This window comes from Accipiter gentilis, unplaced genomic scaffold (genome assembly GCF_929443795.1).
Source record: "Accipiter gentilis unplaced genomic scaffold, bAccGen1.1, whole genome shotgun sequence".
Taxonomy (NCBI): Eukaryota; Metazoa; Chordata; class Aves; order Accipitriformes; family Accipitridae; genus Astur; species Astur gentilis.
Window position 1 is genome coordinate 1539823 of NW_026060824.1, and position 15536 is coordinate 1555358.

The window sequence follows — 15536 nt, forward strand, 5'->3', positions numbered from 1 at the left end:
TGTTGCTCTTGTCTGTGACCAAGCTCTTTCCCTCAGCGTAATCCCTTTGGACAGCGCTGCCAGTAGTGTGCGTACGTTTCTGAGCAGCCTGCAGGTGTTTGATCTCCTGATGGTAGAGAGAGCACTGCATTTGTTTGAGTTTGGCAGCCTGTCATCGCCCCTTGCTTTCTTCCATTCTTTCCACCCTCTTCTCCTCATTGCCGCTTCAGCATCCCTTCCTCAATCGTACTTTTGTGTCCCTGGTGATTCATGAAGACTTCATGACCACAGCGTGAGTCTTGGGTGGGTGATATCTGTCCTTCTGCTGTGGCGTGCTGTGTAACTCCTTTCATTAACGTGTTCCATATTAAGCAAGGAGAGGGCCTTTCTGAAGAGGAAGGAGAGTTCTCATCTCTGACCGAGTTCTGGCTGGGGCCCCTGAATGTGGAGGATATGAGAATGGCTGCCTGCCAGACTATATGCCAGAGAACACTTGCATGCCGTAATTCCTTACACTCCACCCTATTTCCTTATTTCCAAGTGACACTTGTGCGACATTTGTTTACTTCTGAATGGGTTCAGCTTTCCTTTGAGACTTTCTCTCCCTGTGCATTTTATTGTTGGCCGATACCTGGCAGTGAACAACTTTTGAGAAGCTGGCTTACAAAAGATGTAGTTAATAGTTGGGAAGCTGTGGAAGCCAGGGGACGTTCTTTTAATGACGCCATTACTTTGTGGCCAAGCTTGGTGACAGCTGATGAGTTCTGTTGTTGTCATCTTCTTCCTGAGACAGAAGAAAGCCCCTGCCGTTCCCGAGGAAATGAGACCAATATACTGCCTGTTTAAAAATGCTCCTGTTAGTTAAGTTGAAACAAATCTTCAGAGTACAGTAGTAGCATTGCAAATATTATTGAAGAAAATGTGCTGATTGTAACTGATACAGAAAATTATTGGTTAATTTCTCTTTCTTTTTCAATTTTGAAAATACTGAAAGGTATTCCTAGAAAAAGTTTCCCGTTTATAAAGCAGGCGTTTGTTGGGGCTGAATTACAGTTCCTTTGTAACTGAATTGGGTCAATATTCCGAAAAAGGGGAATATGTTTATTTTTGAAACAGGTCAATACTGCATGTGTTGTGCTGGCAAGGAGGAGGCTTCTTAAATGTAGAACTTGTTAAATTTAAAAGCACACCTCCACTCTCCATAGTATTGCTTCTATGTTAATTCAGGGTTAAGATATTCGTTCACTTCAGTTTCTGTGAATCTGTTAGGGCAGCGTGCTCTAAGGTGATGGGAGGGAGCAGGGGGAAGAAGGGGAGGAGGAAAAGCAAAATATCTGGAACCTGCTCTTCCATGACTCCTGCAAACTGTAATGTTATTTTTTTTTGTTATTTTTTTTCCCCTACCTTCTGCGCATTATGTGCTCGAGCAGAAAGTAGATTCAAGTGAGGAACTTCCTTTTGAGGACTAAAGGATGCCTCAGTGCCTTGTTGCCATTGTAACTGTGAGGGTAGCTGTAGTGGCAGACATCTCTTTTCTTATTTTTAATATTATTTTTAGGTTTTGACTTAAACCAACCCTTGTCGGCCTAGTTAAGCTTTTTTTTATTGTCTGACACCAGATCTCACAGGGACAAACACAGCAGCAGTATCTAAGCAAGGGATCAGGCTGCATGTGCTCAGAGGGGTGGTGGGATTTGGTTAAGCAGCCTTAATGTTGTGGATGTCCGCAACTCTTGCATCTCACCTTACGGCCCTGTTTGCCATTCCCCTCTCACCTCTGGTTTCTCGCCCCAGGTGCGGTCCACAGTGAGCGACTTTGCTGTTTTCCTCACCATCGTCATCATGGTGCTCCTTGACTTTGTGGTTGGGATCCCATCGCCAAAGCTCCAGGTCTCCCATGCGTTCAAGGTAATGGGGTGTTTTGGCACATGGGGGTGCCACAAGGTGATGCCGGGGCAGGGCAGGGCTGAGTCTGGAGGAGATGCTGGTGGTGTGACCATCTCCTCTTCCACCTCCAAGTGCCTTGCTTCCTCCTGGAAACGAGAAGATGGCCCCAAAACTAGATACCTACAGGGGAAGTATCTAGAGGTGCTTGCAAAGAGGAGACTGGCACTGCTGAAGCCCCCGGGAGAGGGGGACATGAAGCCAGGGCTGGGAGGTGCTCTGACACAAGGAGGGAGGGGAAAATGAAAGCCAGTGGAGTGCCTGGGCTGGGAGACGATGCTGATGTGTGGGCTTTGTTGCAGCCTACCAGAGACGACCGCGGGTGGTTCATCAACCCCATAGGACCCAACCCTTGGTGGACGGTGTTGGCTGCGCTCGTCCCAGCTCTGCTCTGCACCATCTTGATATTCATGGACCAGCAGATCAGTGCCGTTATTGTGAACAGGAAGGAGCACAAGCTGAAGGTAAGGGCCTGCGAGAGATGACTCCAGCCCCTTCTGGGCTGCAGGTCTGGGGAGAAGCTCTTATTCCCGATGCTTTCTGAAGGCATTGGTTTGGGACAAGGTCAAGCTGCATGGCAGGATGCTCTCCTGGATTAACGATGATGCAGGGAGCAAGTGACAGGGCAGTTCAGATGAGCAACCTTTTGGAGGAGCAAATTAATCTTGGAGCAATAGAGAAGTGCGTTTTCGTTTTAAAATGGCAGCAGCAGCAGGTGTGGGGAATGAATTGTTTTGATGTGCTGCCAGGGATAACTCAGAGTCACACATTCCTTGCAAGTGGTACAGTTTTCTTTGTGAGTGGAAAAAATGGTTTGGTGGTTTTGGGTTGTGGGTTGTTGTTTTTTGGAGAAGTATTTATCGCACAAGCTCTGCATATCCATTGTTTCTGAACTCCTGCCAGATTTTCATGCCAGGTGCTTGTGCAAAGCCTGCATACACCGTTACTTGTTTCCATTTCTTGTTTTGAATTCTGAAGAAGTTGACTTGTGCTCGAGCAGGGTTTGAGTCTGACTTGCGACGTTATCCTTGCTCTTGTGCTATGGGATGCTCTGTTTCTTGTTTTCCTGCCTGCAGAAAGGATGCGGGTACCACCTGGACCTTTTTGTGGTGGCCGTGATGCTCGGGGTGTGCTCTGTGATGGGGCTGCCCTGGTTTGTGGCTGCGACCGTCCTGTCCATCACCCACGTGAATAGCCTCAAAGTAGAGTCTGACTGCTCAGCTCCAGGAGAACAACCCAAGTTTCTGGGGATACGAGAGCAGAGAGTCACTGGCTTGCTGATCTTTGTGCTCATGGGCTGCTCCGTCTTCTTCACTTCTGTGTTAAAGGTGAGAGGAAAATGCAAACCACCCAACAACCGCGAGCTTGTTGGAGGTTACAGCAAAACACTCCCCTCTCTGCAGGCCTGAGTAGTTAGTTGTGGAGCGGAGGAGGAGGAGGTGATCCCAACCCTTGGGGCTTGACCCACGGTGGGAACCAGCCTCGGTTAGGCTTTGCAGCCCTTCAGGCCCCCGTTTGGTGTGCTCGAGGCGAGCAAGCAATGCAACTGCTTGAATTTTTGGGTGTCTTTCAGGCCCGCCCATGTTTATGGGTTACAGTTGAGCATATTCAGACCAGCACATCTGCTGTCTTTCAAACAGGCAGCCCTTTAGTGGCTGCAAGTTGCTCCCCAAATGCCCCGGAGCAGCCGTTCCCAGGAGCTAAACACACTGAGGTCATCCCCGTGGGCTTCCTTGCACGTTCCTCCCACAAAGTAATCTCGTCTCTAGGCTAAAAGGAGGCCTGTGGCCTTTGCCTGTTGCCCCAAGAATAGGCAGAAGTGTTTCTTCTACCGCCAGAGAATGCGGCATAGGGTAGCACGGGTGAAATCGCCTATTTTCCTCCAACCTTTCTGGAAAATAGGATTATTCTGAGGAGAGGTAACTCCCAAGTTCAGCCTAAAGCAGAGCCTTAGCTCACTCGTGCGCACAAAATGGCAAAAAAATGGTTAAAATCTGACCCATCTCTAAGCCTGAATGGAAGCTGGAAAGCTTCAAGCAATTTTAGGCATTGCCTGTGGAAGAGGGTGGTAATACTGAAAATGCAATACAGAAAAAGAAACGATTGCATTCTTTCTTTTTTTTTGCTTCCCCCCTGCCCCAGTTTATACCAATGCCTGTGCTTTATGGCGTCTTTCTCTACATGGGTGTATCGTCGCTCAGAGGAGTTCAGGTACGGACTCTTTTACAGCGTGCAGCATGTCGGCTCCCTGGTATTTTGTCTCTGTAGCAGCAGGGAAAAAAGCAGTGGCATGGGAAAAACTTCTCGCAGAGCAAGCAATGAAACTCTTTTGTGTAAAAAAGAGATTGGTGGAGGTACAGGAGCTATATGGGGCTGGGAGGACCAGGCAAGTTCAGCGCTCTCTGTTGCAGGGTTTAGGGCAGGTCAGTGTTTGGTTACGTGAAAGCGGGGGAATTCACTGCAAAGTGAAGGCATTTTTGTTTCAGTTGGAGGATTCCCATTAAAGCCATGCAGATGTTTTCAGTTATCCTTGGTGTGCTTCAGGCATTCAGTATCTCTAGACCAGCAAGCTGAGGTGAACGTCACAGTCACGGGGAGTTTGGTGGTGTTAAGTCTGTGTGCGTACGTGCGTGTGGGGGTGTGGGTTTGTAGTGGTAGAGGGACTGCTATGGCTTTATCATTCAGTGCTCTTCATTTAATACCCAATTCCTCCTCTTTTTTTTTCTCTTTTTTTCAAATGTAAACTGGGAATGTCCAAAATAATTTTTTGTTATATTTGATGCATTCTCCACTTTCTTTCTTGATCACGACCGGGTTTTTGGTCTGTTTTGGGGTCCTGGCTTTAATTCACTCTTATGTCTCTTACTGGTACGAGAGGGATGCCCTCTGCGGCAGGGCAGCATAGAGAGCGTCCGAGCAGTTGGCCTAAGGTGAAAGAAAAGCATTTGCTCCCTGCGCTCCAGTTTTACCTCTCTTGGTTGGTTTGGTTTTGGGTTTGTTTTTTTTGCTTTGGCTCTGCCATCAGCCTGGGAGCTGCAAAATGCAGAACTGCCACCTTCTTGTCCCCTGGCTGTAAACTGCATCTAAGGGAGCACTTCAGGTATTTGATTTTGGATACACCATATGGTCACAGGAGCGGCCAGATGAGACCTGGGGCTCTGTGTCCCTGGGCTGCTCCCTCTGTTGTTTCTCCGCTTTCCTTCTGTATTGGATCTGGCTGAGTTGGAGTTCCTTTACCCCACAGCAGCCCTCGTAGTGCTGTGCTCTGTACTGGTAGCTAGAAAGCTGTTGATAACACAGCAGTGTTTTGGCCATGGCTGAGCAGTGCTGGCACAGCATCAAGGCTGTCTCTCTAACATTCCCCCGCTCCCCAGTAGGCTGGGGGTGGGCAAGATCTTGGGAGGCGACGTAGCCAGGAAGAAGAGGCATCTAGGTAGCAAGTAAATCTTAGGTCCCTTCAGATGCTGGGGACCCTGCATTCATGCAGCATTGGGCAGACCCCAGATGGATTTTCTCTTGGCACACTGTACAGGTCCTGCCTGTGGAGAAGTTCCTCCTTTTGGTCATTCACGGTGTTATACAACTTTTCTTAGAAGAAAACATCTCTATGCGTAAAGGATGTTCGCGCGCGGACTTCTTGCTGCACTTTAGGTAACGGCAGGGCCGCGCAGGTGGCGTAATCGCTGGTACCAAGCAGGAGCTGCCTGGAGGCTCCTCTGTTACAGTCAACCAGATCGGCGAGTGGTGAGCAGTTGCACTGCGCATCATTTTTACATTCCGATCCTTTTATTATTGCTGTTGTCATTTTATTAGTGTTATAATTATCATTAGTAGTTTCTCCTTTTCTGTTCTATTAAACCATTCTTACCTCAACCCACGAGTTTTACTTCTTTTTCTGGATTTTCTCCCCCATCCCACTGGATGGGGGAGGGAGGGGGGGGGGCAGTGAGTGAGTGGCTGGGTGGTGCTTAGTTGCTGGCTGGGGTTAAACCATGATGGAGACAGTCACAGCAGCACAGAATGGATGCTGAAAGGGACCTCTAGAGATCATCCAGCCCACCTCGGCTGCTCGAGCAGGGCCAGCTGCAGCAGGCTGTGACTCTGCTTCTCGAAGGTTCTGTTGGCTGCGTTGCTCCCACGTTGTGGAGCTCGCATGGGAAATGGGCAATGAAGAGGGATGAAGTTTCCAGGCACTTTCTGGCCGGTGCAGTGATTTTTATTTTTATTTTCCTTCTGATTTTTTCTCCCCCCTTGCTGGTCTTGCAGCTGCCCAAGGTGCAGCCAGAGAAGGGGAGGAGGGTCCCTGCCTGGCCTGCAGCTCCCTCCCTCGCCATTCTTGGGGTGATTTGGGGTTATTTTGCTGTGTCAGTGAGGCAAAGCTGGGCTCTCCGGGGCTGAGTGTGGTGGGACCCGAGGAAGGCCGTGATGGTCTTGAGGCTTTGAAGGGCTGTGCACCGAGCCCTGTCCCCGCTGGAGGGGACGCTGGTGGTGTTCAAGACGAAGGCCTTGCAGCCCTTGTTGTCGTGTGTGCCCGTGTCCCCCCCGGCCCCCAAGGTCTGTCGTTGTCGCAGGGGCTCTGTGCTGCTTTCTGCATGGGGCCGTGTCCGTGAGTCCTGCAGGGACCTGTCTGTCCTGGCTTCCCCACCAAAGGGCTGCTCCCCCTGGGGAAGGGGAGAGGGGAGTCGTCCGCGTCCCGCCCCACCGTTGCCTGCCCCGCTGGTGGTGACTGGGCCCTGGGGGTGTCTCCGTTCCCCTTGGGGCTTGCTGGCTCGGATTTGGGGCTCAGTGGGGCTTTTGCACCTCTTGGGGGCTGTTTCTTGGTGCCCCCTGTGCTCCCTCCCCCTCCCACATGGGCACCGAGCGGTTCTGGAGAAACAGCTTTTAATTGAAAAGTTAAGAGAAAAGGTCCCATCCAAGCTGGTCTGACCCCTCCCTAGCCCCCCCAAAAATTACAAAAATTACAAAATCAAAAATTACAGCCAACTACAAAATTCAGGTAGCCACAAAAGCCTGGATGGCTGAACCTTCTTCCTTAGCTGGAAGAGGAGAACTCAGTTTAAGTAATAGAGAAATGGCTTTCAGGACACAAATTAGCATAAATTCACATAAAAGAAAAAGGAAGAAGATTTAAGGAACTGTATTGGTTTTGTCTGGCAAGGTTTTGGTAGCTGGGGGGGGGTTTACAGGCGTGGCTTCTGTAAGAAGCTGCTGGAAGCTTCCCCTGTGTTCGAAAGAGCCCATACCAGCTGGCTCTAAGAAGGACCCACTGCTGGCCAAGGCCAAGCCAATCAGCGATAGTGGTAACGCCTCTGTGATAACATTTTTAAGAAGGAAAAAAAGTTGGGACGCGGAGAAACAGCCGCCGGAGCAAGGAGTGAGAACATGTAAGAGAAACAGCCCTGCAGACACCAAGGTCAGTGAAGAAGGAGGGGGAGGAGGTGCCCCAGGCGGCGGAGCAGAGATTCCCCTGAAGCCCGTGGTGAAGACCCTGGTGAGGCAGTCTGTCCCCCTGCAGCCCAGGGAGGTCCACGGTGGAGCAGATCTCCACCTGCAGCCCGGGGAGGACCCACGCCGAAGCAGGTGGGTTCCCAAAGGAGGCTGTGACGCCGTGGGAACCCCGCGCTGGAGCAGGTTCCTGGCAGGACCTGCAGATCTGTGGAGAGAGGAGCCCACGGAGCAGGTTTTACTGGCAGGACTTGTGACCCTGTGGGGGACCCGCGCTGGAGCAGTGTGCTCCTGAAGGACTGCACACTGTGGGAAGGGACCCATGCTGGAGAAGTTTGTGAAGAACTGCAGCCCATGGGAAGGGCCCATGTTGGAGAAGTTCATGGAGGACTCTCTCCCATGGGTGGGCCCCCATGCTGGAGCAGGGGAAGAATGTGATGAGCCCTCCCCCTGAGGATTAGAGGCGGCAGAAAATAACGTGTGATGACCGTAAACCCCATCCCTGTCCCCCTTGTGACGCTGGGGGGGCTTGGTGAAGAAATCCAGGAGTGAAGTTGTGCCCAGGAAGAAGGGAGGGATGGAGGGAAGGTGTTCTGAGATTTGGTTTTATTTCTCATTACCTTACTCTGGTTGATTTGTAATAAATTGAGTTAATTTTCCCCAAGCTGAGTCTGTTTTGCTCGTGACGGTAATTAGTGAATGATCTCTCCTGTCCTTATCTCAACCCTCAAGCTTTTTGTTATATTTTTCTCTCCCCTGTCCAGCTGAGGATGGGGGAGTGATAGAGCAGCTTTGGTGGGCACCTGGCATCCAGCCAGGGTCAACCCATCACAGGAACTAATAAGTATAATTATTTAGTCTCATGTTTAAGACGGTTAGGATACAAGTTTCCATAGTGAAGAAATAGTCCATAAAAGTATCAATGTGACTGGACAACGGTCTACATTAAAATCCTGGGAAATTATAGCTCCTACTATACTGGTTCATTTTTTACTCTTGTAAATTTCAGAGATAATGTCATGTGCAGATGAATGAAGTATGCATAGAATTGACATTTTCCAAAAACATTAACTGGATAACCCTTATATTGTTCTCTCAAAAATAAGACCCTTATATTAATTGTGCAAATATGTCTATGCAAATATCAATTCAAAATACTTATTCAGAATATTTTTCACATTAGTTACATTTCCCATTTGGAAAGCTTTATGGTTAAACGTTAACAAAACCTTTCAAAACCAATGTGAATAATAGCCTGACCTTTGTGATTTGAAAACACTGGCTTATAGAATAATGTTGCAAGTTGTGTATGAATATGCTTTGGAGGGTAAGACCTCTTGATTTCCTAATACCAAAGTTTAATCAAATAAAGCTTTTCAAATGTTAATAGTAACAAAAGAAGCAAGGCCAGTAAAGTGTTAATAGTGTCTGAGAAATGTTAAGAAAAAATTTAATCACATCTATATTCATAATTATAGTTACTGAAGAAACATTCTTCAGTATCTGAGTCCTGGCTCCCTCCAGGAATGTCTAGGGTTGGAGCTTATATATTTATCAAATACAGTACCTAAAAATACCAAAGCAGTCTAGAAAGTGAGATAGAGGAGCAAGAAGGAAACCATCTTACTCTGGGATCCTTGCACAAATTTTCACAGGAGGAAGTTTCTGAAGTTTGAAATAAAAAGAAAGAGGAAGAATTTAAGCAGAACTATCTCCTTTACAAGAAGATAAAATTTTCAGTGCTTATTAGCAACAGGAATGTTGCTAAGCAAAATACTTTATTATATCACTTTCAAAATACCATATCATTATCAAGGAAGGCTTAAGAGACAACATATTTCATGGAACAATGAGCATTCCCTTAGAAAGAAGGTTTCATACAGCATGTTTCCAAGGTAGACACAGATGCTACATAAAATGGTACAGTATGCCAAGGGAAAAGAAAAAAGAAAAAAATGCAACCGCAGAAGAGGACTCTGATTCTGCAGAGTTGAGAAATGAAAACCATGGCCACAAGGGCTGGATTCCCTGCTGATGACTTGGCCTCCAAGATCTTACTTCTCCATTGATCCCCAAGCAGTCTTTGAGTTGCGTACTAGGAGGCACACAAACTGACAACAGTAACAGAAAAGACACAGAAACAGGGCCTCCAGAACTACTAGACAAAGCATTTGGTTTAAAGTGGTGAGGCACTGGCTAGCGCATTCATTTTTTTTAAGAATTAATCTCCAGCATTTCTTAAATTATGAGGCTTTTTCAAAACCTGGTCTGCCAATATGCTTTAAAAATGCTTTTAACACACTAACGTTCTTGCATGGAGAACTGTATATCGGAAAAGTTAATTTCCAAGCTTACTCTGGAAAACGGGTGACCAGACACCTGTGTCCTACTGTCTTGCTGTGAATCAGATTAATCAGATGAATTTCTGGAAGATAACTGCAAGTCTGCAATAGTAATGTCTGCTTCTCTGTGTGGAGAGCTCAAGTCCAGATAAACATCTCCAGGGATGGAGTACTGTGCTCATTGCTGGTTTTATGAGATCCTCTTGCCCATCTCTAAAATAGAATTAGTGTAAAAGGAGGTGAAGGACTCGTCTAATTATGTGAAAACACACCTATGCCCACTCTATAGGTGTACACAGTTACAAAGAAAGAGGTAATCCTGCAACCTAACATCAGAGAACACACCTAGAATTGAGTACTGCTGGAAATAGGTCTTTAATCTCAATCTACATAGTAGCAGCAATTTTTCACTCCATCTGAGAAGAAAGAAACAAGAAAAGAAAGAGAGAGAGAGGAAAATCAGATGTCCTACATAGTAGTGGACTCTCAAAACTCTTTTTTCTCCACTTTGGTGTATAGCCCATTTTGTATCAGGAAATTTATGAGTTCTGTTGTTATTCAGTGCTAAAAGGTTAAAGACAAGATTTATCCATTTTGCCATTTTGAAGGCATAAATCTCATAACACTAATGTAATATTAGTCCAGTGCTATATAAACATCTCAAAGACAGCCATGACTGTAAGCTTTTAATTCATCCTTGATTCAAAACTCTTAGGGTGGAATGAATGTTAGGCACAAATTTTAAAGTTAGATTATCCTGTATTTATAAAAAAATATGTAACCGCTTCTATTATTTCCATGTCCTGGTTTTGGCTGCGATAGAGTTAATTTTCTTCATAGTATCTAGTATGGGGCTATGTTGTGGATTTTTGCTGAAAACAGTATTAATACAGGAATGGTTTTCTTACTGCAGGAATGGTTTTCTTACTGCTGAGCAGTGCTCACACAGAGTCAGGGCCTTTTCAGCCTCTCACCCCAGCCCACCAGCAAGTAGGCTTGGGGGCACAAGAAGTTTGGAGGGGGCACAGCTGGGACAGCTGATCAAAGGGATATTCCACACCATATGATGTCATGCTTAGCAATATAAAGCTGGGGGAAGAAGAAGGAAGGAGGGGATGTTTGGAGGTATGGCATTTGTCTTCCCAAGTAACGGTAACACATGATGGCGCCCTGCTTTCCTGGAGATGGCTGAACACCTGCCTCCCGATGGGAAATGGTGAATTAATTTCTTGTTTCGCTTCGCTTGCTTTCACGGCTTTTGCTTTACCTGTTAAACCATCTTTATCTCAAACCATGAGTGTTACTTTTTTTTCCGGTTCTCCTCCCCATCCCACTGTTGGGGGGGAATTGGCAGGTGGCTGTGTGGTGTTTAGCTGCCTGCCAGGTTAAACCGTGACACCATTCTAGTAAAAACTCTGATGATGTACCTGTACGATAAAAATGGACAAAAGAAAAAGTTGAAGTGACCTTGAGTGTAGCAAGACTACAAAATAAAAATGAAGAACATTATATATTCATTTTGAAAGGAATATTTGGGACCCCCTAGCAAGCAGATATGGAAGTATCCAATTTTTATTATTACTATTCAAGTCAAAGGACAATTTGGTAAAAGAGCAAATACAGAATTCTAAACAAATATTTTTAAGATAAATTCTTTTAAGTTAAAAAACATTTCAGCCTTAAAGAAAGGACTTCATAAAATGGAAAATTAAAAAAAAAAAAAAAAGCCACAGACTAAAGCTGTTCAGGTGAAAAGGAAGCTTTGAAGGAATGCAAAGCATTTTTTGCTTAAGTTGCAATAAAGACTAATAAATTGCAACCTAACCTAAAGTGTTTAGTTTGACACTTTGAAATATTTATGAAACATATTTCTCTGAGACTTAAGACATAAGATAAAATTATTACAGTACAATCTCACTCTTATTTACACTAACTAAAAACTAACTAAAGAATGTATGCATATTTCTTTAATCTCAAACTATTCTGGAATTCTGAATGAAATACAGGTTGTATTCTTTTTCTTTTTTTTTTTTTTTTTTTTTTAAATAAATGGCAGTATTAGGAAGTGGGCCTTATTTACTTATTTATTAAATACACACAGGTCTTGAAATCCTTAATAATAAAAGCACTGTTAAAGGAAAATTTTTCTACAAAATATATCACCTATGCAAAAAACACTAGTGATTAAGAGCAAGAGATGATTTCTTTCTATTTTTAAAATAAAGTTTAATTTTAAATTTTTTTCTGCTGAAAAAAATTCTATAGGAAATTCTCATGGCCGAGATGGACTGGTTGGACAAAGCCAAGGAATAGACTTGGCCTGAAAAATTACAAATTGATGTCGAGTGTCCTGGTTTCGGCTGGGATAGAGGTTTGTTGGTTTTTTTTCTAGTAGCTGGTATAGTGTTATGTTTTGGATTTAGTATGAGAAGAATATTGATAACACACTAATGTTTTCAGTTGTTGCCAAGTAGTGTTTATACTAAGTCAAGGGATTTTTTCAGCTTCTCATGCCCAGCGAGCAAGAAGGCTGGAGGGGCATAAGATGTTGGGAGGCGACACAGCCAGGACAGCTGACCCAAACTGGTCAAAGGGGTATTCCATACCATGTGATGTCATGCCCATTATATAGACTGGGTGGAGTTGGGCCAGGGTAGGGAGATCACTGCTCGGGAACTAACTGGGTGTCGGTCAGCGGGTGGTGGGCAATTGCATTGTGCATCAATTGGTTTGTATATTCCAATTCTTTTATTATTGTCATTTTATTACTGTTATTATCTTTATTGTGTTATTCCTTTCTTTTCTAGTAAACTGTTCTTATCTCAACCCATGAGTTTTACTTTTTTTCCCCGATTCTCTCCCCCACCCCACTGGGTTGGGGGGAAGTGAGTGAGCAGCTGCATGGTGCTTAGTTACTAACTGGGGTTAAACCGTGACATTGAGGAATACTCAAGTTATAAGTCATGTTCAAGAGAGAGACAAGTTGTGAATACTCCATATCCCAGAAAACGCTTGTAAGAACTTAACTTTTTGTTATTATCAGTCTTCTCTCTGGAGGAGACTATTTCAAGGAAAATAAATATCTCAGTCATCTCATTGCAGAACAGAAATTTTCAAAGCTTCCAAGTGTACATAAAAAAACAGAACCCTTGTTTTCTAGCCAGCCTTATTAGAAGAAAACTGATGAAAGAAAAAGGAATAGATCTGAAACACTCTGACAACTCTGTATGTAATACTTTAGCATTGGACTGCACTGTGATAAAACAGTCAACAAAGAACTCTGCTGTTATTCTTTGTCTATAACTTGAGTTTTAGCACTTATCTATGTTCTGTAAAACTTTATATCAGCAGATATTTCAAAGTGTTACATTTATGTTTTATGCTTTGAAAAGAGACTTTTTTTAGAAAGCAGCCTACACTTATGAATGCTTAGAAATTACTTGAAAAATGGTAGTTAAAAATACAACTTGATATGTAAAAGTTTGGGCTCAAGACCTGTGGTCTTGCAGAGCAGTTAAACAAAATTTCCTAGGTATGGGGTATAAAATATGACTAAGTATATGATTAAATCAGCTTGGATTTCAGCAGATTCAGTTACAATCCAGAAGAAGGATAAGGAGAGAAGACTGCTTTTGTAAAGCCCATTTGCTCTCTGTTTACTTTGCAAAATGACTGCCTTGAAGGGGTTCTTGAGAGGTCTCAAAGCTACACAAATAAAGTAAGTCGTTAAGTTTTCAAAGCAGCAGAATTTAATTGAAGGAAAGGCTTGAAACCCAAGATATGAACTAATGCAGCAAGAAAGGACTTATTCATGACTGACCTAACTGGCAGAACAAAAGCTTATGTAAATTCAATTCTGTTATTTTTGGAACCAGCACCCCACCAGTGTGCATAAGCCTTAAGGGCAGTGTTGAGAGAAAGCCACCTAGTGCTCAGAGACATCCTTTTCATAGTCTTTACAAGTAGGACAACAAAGCAATGCACAGAAGGAGACTAACTCATTCATGTTTTTCAAAGAGCTGTTTTTTCAAAGAAACAATTTGTGTTTCTCACATCTCTCAATAAAAAAAAAACAATAAGAACATCTTACAATCTCAAGAAATAATATTTAATCACTGTAGCTACATTGGAAACTTCAAAAGAGCACGAGAAAATATGTGGCATAATCACAGCTGGAGGGGATTTTAGGAGGTACAGAAGACACAGTGTGCTACCTATCATCAGCCAACATCCAACTGCATTTTCTGAAGTTAGCAAGTATTTGCACCTAAGTAAATACAAGCAATGTCCTAGAATAGCCAAAAGACTTCTTTTCCCTGATAATCCATTGGTAGATTAAGTGGAAAATTATCTGTGCATCATTTTTTGACACCATTGGTTAGAACAAAAAGGGAATACATATCAGAATTCCTCTTTTGAGCTTTTAGAGAGATGTGAAATTTAACTTAGATGTAAACAGGTAGTTGCTTGTCTGTAAACACATACAGCATCCTGACCTATGCTCTCAGTTGAAAGGAAAATTCTCACTATTGTAAACTATGTAAAAACTACAAACTGAATGATCCAATTTTCAGATTAAAGCCAAAATATAACTCCAGTTACTAAATCAGTCAAGTAACAAGTACACTGAATTAAACTTACTAAGTAGTTCAGTTGCCAAGAAAACAAAGCCTGTTAAGGTTGATACAGTTGATGTTAGCTCTTTAACACCAACATTCTGGAATCTCGAGACACAGTATCCCACTTAGTTCTAAACTCCTAGTAAGGGATTTTCTTTAAAGGAAGTCAACTAAACCTTGTGAAAATTTTATCATGCAAAGAAAATTAGCTTACTGTCAGACTTCAAAGTGAAGCTTTTTCTGAGGTTTCTGTGAGTAAAACAGTATCTTATACCATCCTTTCTGATCCAGTCCTAAGAACACAAACTGCAAGGGGAGTCTGCAACTTTCACTTGCTCTCTTAACTCCTATTTTCTGACAAAACTAGACAGATATTCCAGTTTAAGGTGTAAACCTTAATATTTATGCCTTAAGTCACACATGCCAAACTGAAAACTCAGCTTTAGGTTTTGAGGACTCAAAATATAGAATAATTTTAAGCTCTGAACTCTTCTGCTTGAGTGAGCATTGAACTTGCAGTCAAATGACTATGTGGCAACATGGCTGCCAAATTCCAGAAATGCAATCATTTTTTTTAGCAATTTTTCACATTTCTTTCCTTGATCTTCCCCTAAAACTTTCCTCCTCAGCTTAGCGTTTTATTTTGTTTTGCATTGGGTTGCACTGGGTTTTTTTGAATGAGAGGTGAGTTACATTTTCCTCTTAATTTGTCTTAAATTTTTACAAACATGTGTCATATATCTAAGAACTTCTTTCTGTTGCTAGTATATTACATACATTTTCACTGCAATGGAGAAAACATACACACACATACTTTGTATGACATCTATGTGCAGAACTGTATGTGAAATCACAACAGATTTTCCAAAATAACTGATCTCCACAATGATCAATGTAGTAAAGAATATAGTCAAGAAGTTCTCAAAAGAAATGTTTCTTATTTTCCACAGAAATTAGCAAGTTATTCATCTATGAATATCTGAAAAATGATACATAATAATAAATATATACCGATGCATAAATGATAGTGCAAAGAGGCACCATGTGGGCTTCAGAGGGGACATTGTCTTATATGTCTTCTCTTAATCACCTCCCAATTCTTTGCCCTTCTCCCTTGTAGGCCTCATTGCAATTCTGATGAATGTTCTATCTTGATGAAAACTTTCCATTTGATGTAGCTGGCTGTATTAGTTATAACTATGTTTTG

General features: G+C 43.5%; 1 protein-coding gene across 1 annotated transcript; it reads left to right on the forward strand.

The window, feature by feature from the left end:
• Positions 1 to 1438: 1438 nt before the first annotated feature.
• LOC126036838 (electroneutral sodium bicarbonate exchanger 1-like) lies at positions 1439 to 12187 on the forward strand. Its single transcript, XM_049797054.1, has 4 exons — positions 1439 to 1481; positions 1774 to 1887; positions 2226 to 2387; positions 11976 to 12187. Exons 1-4 carry the CDS (start codon positions 1452 to 1454, stop codon positions 12021 to 12023), a joined length of 354 nt encoding a protein of 117 aa, XP_049653011.1. The 5' UTR covers positions 1439 to 1451; the 3' UTR covers positions 12024 to 12187.
• Positions 12188 to 15536: the final 3349 nt, after the last annotated feature.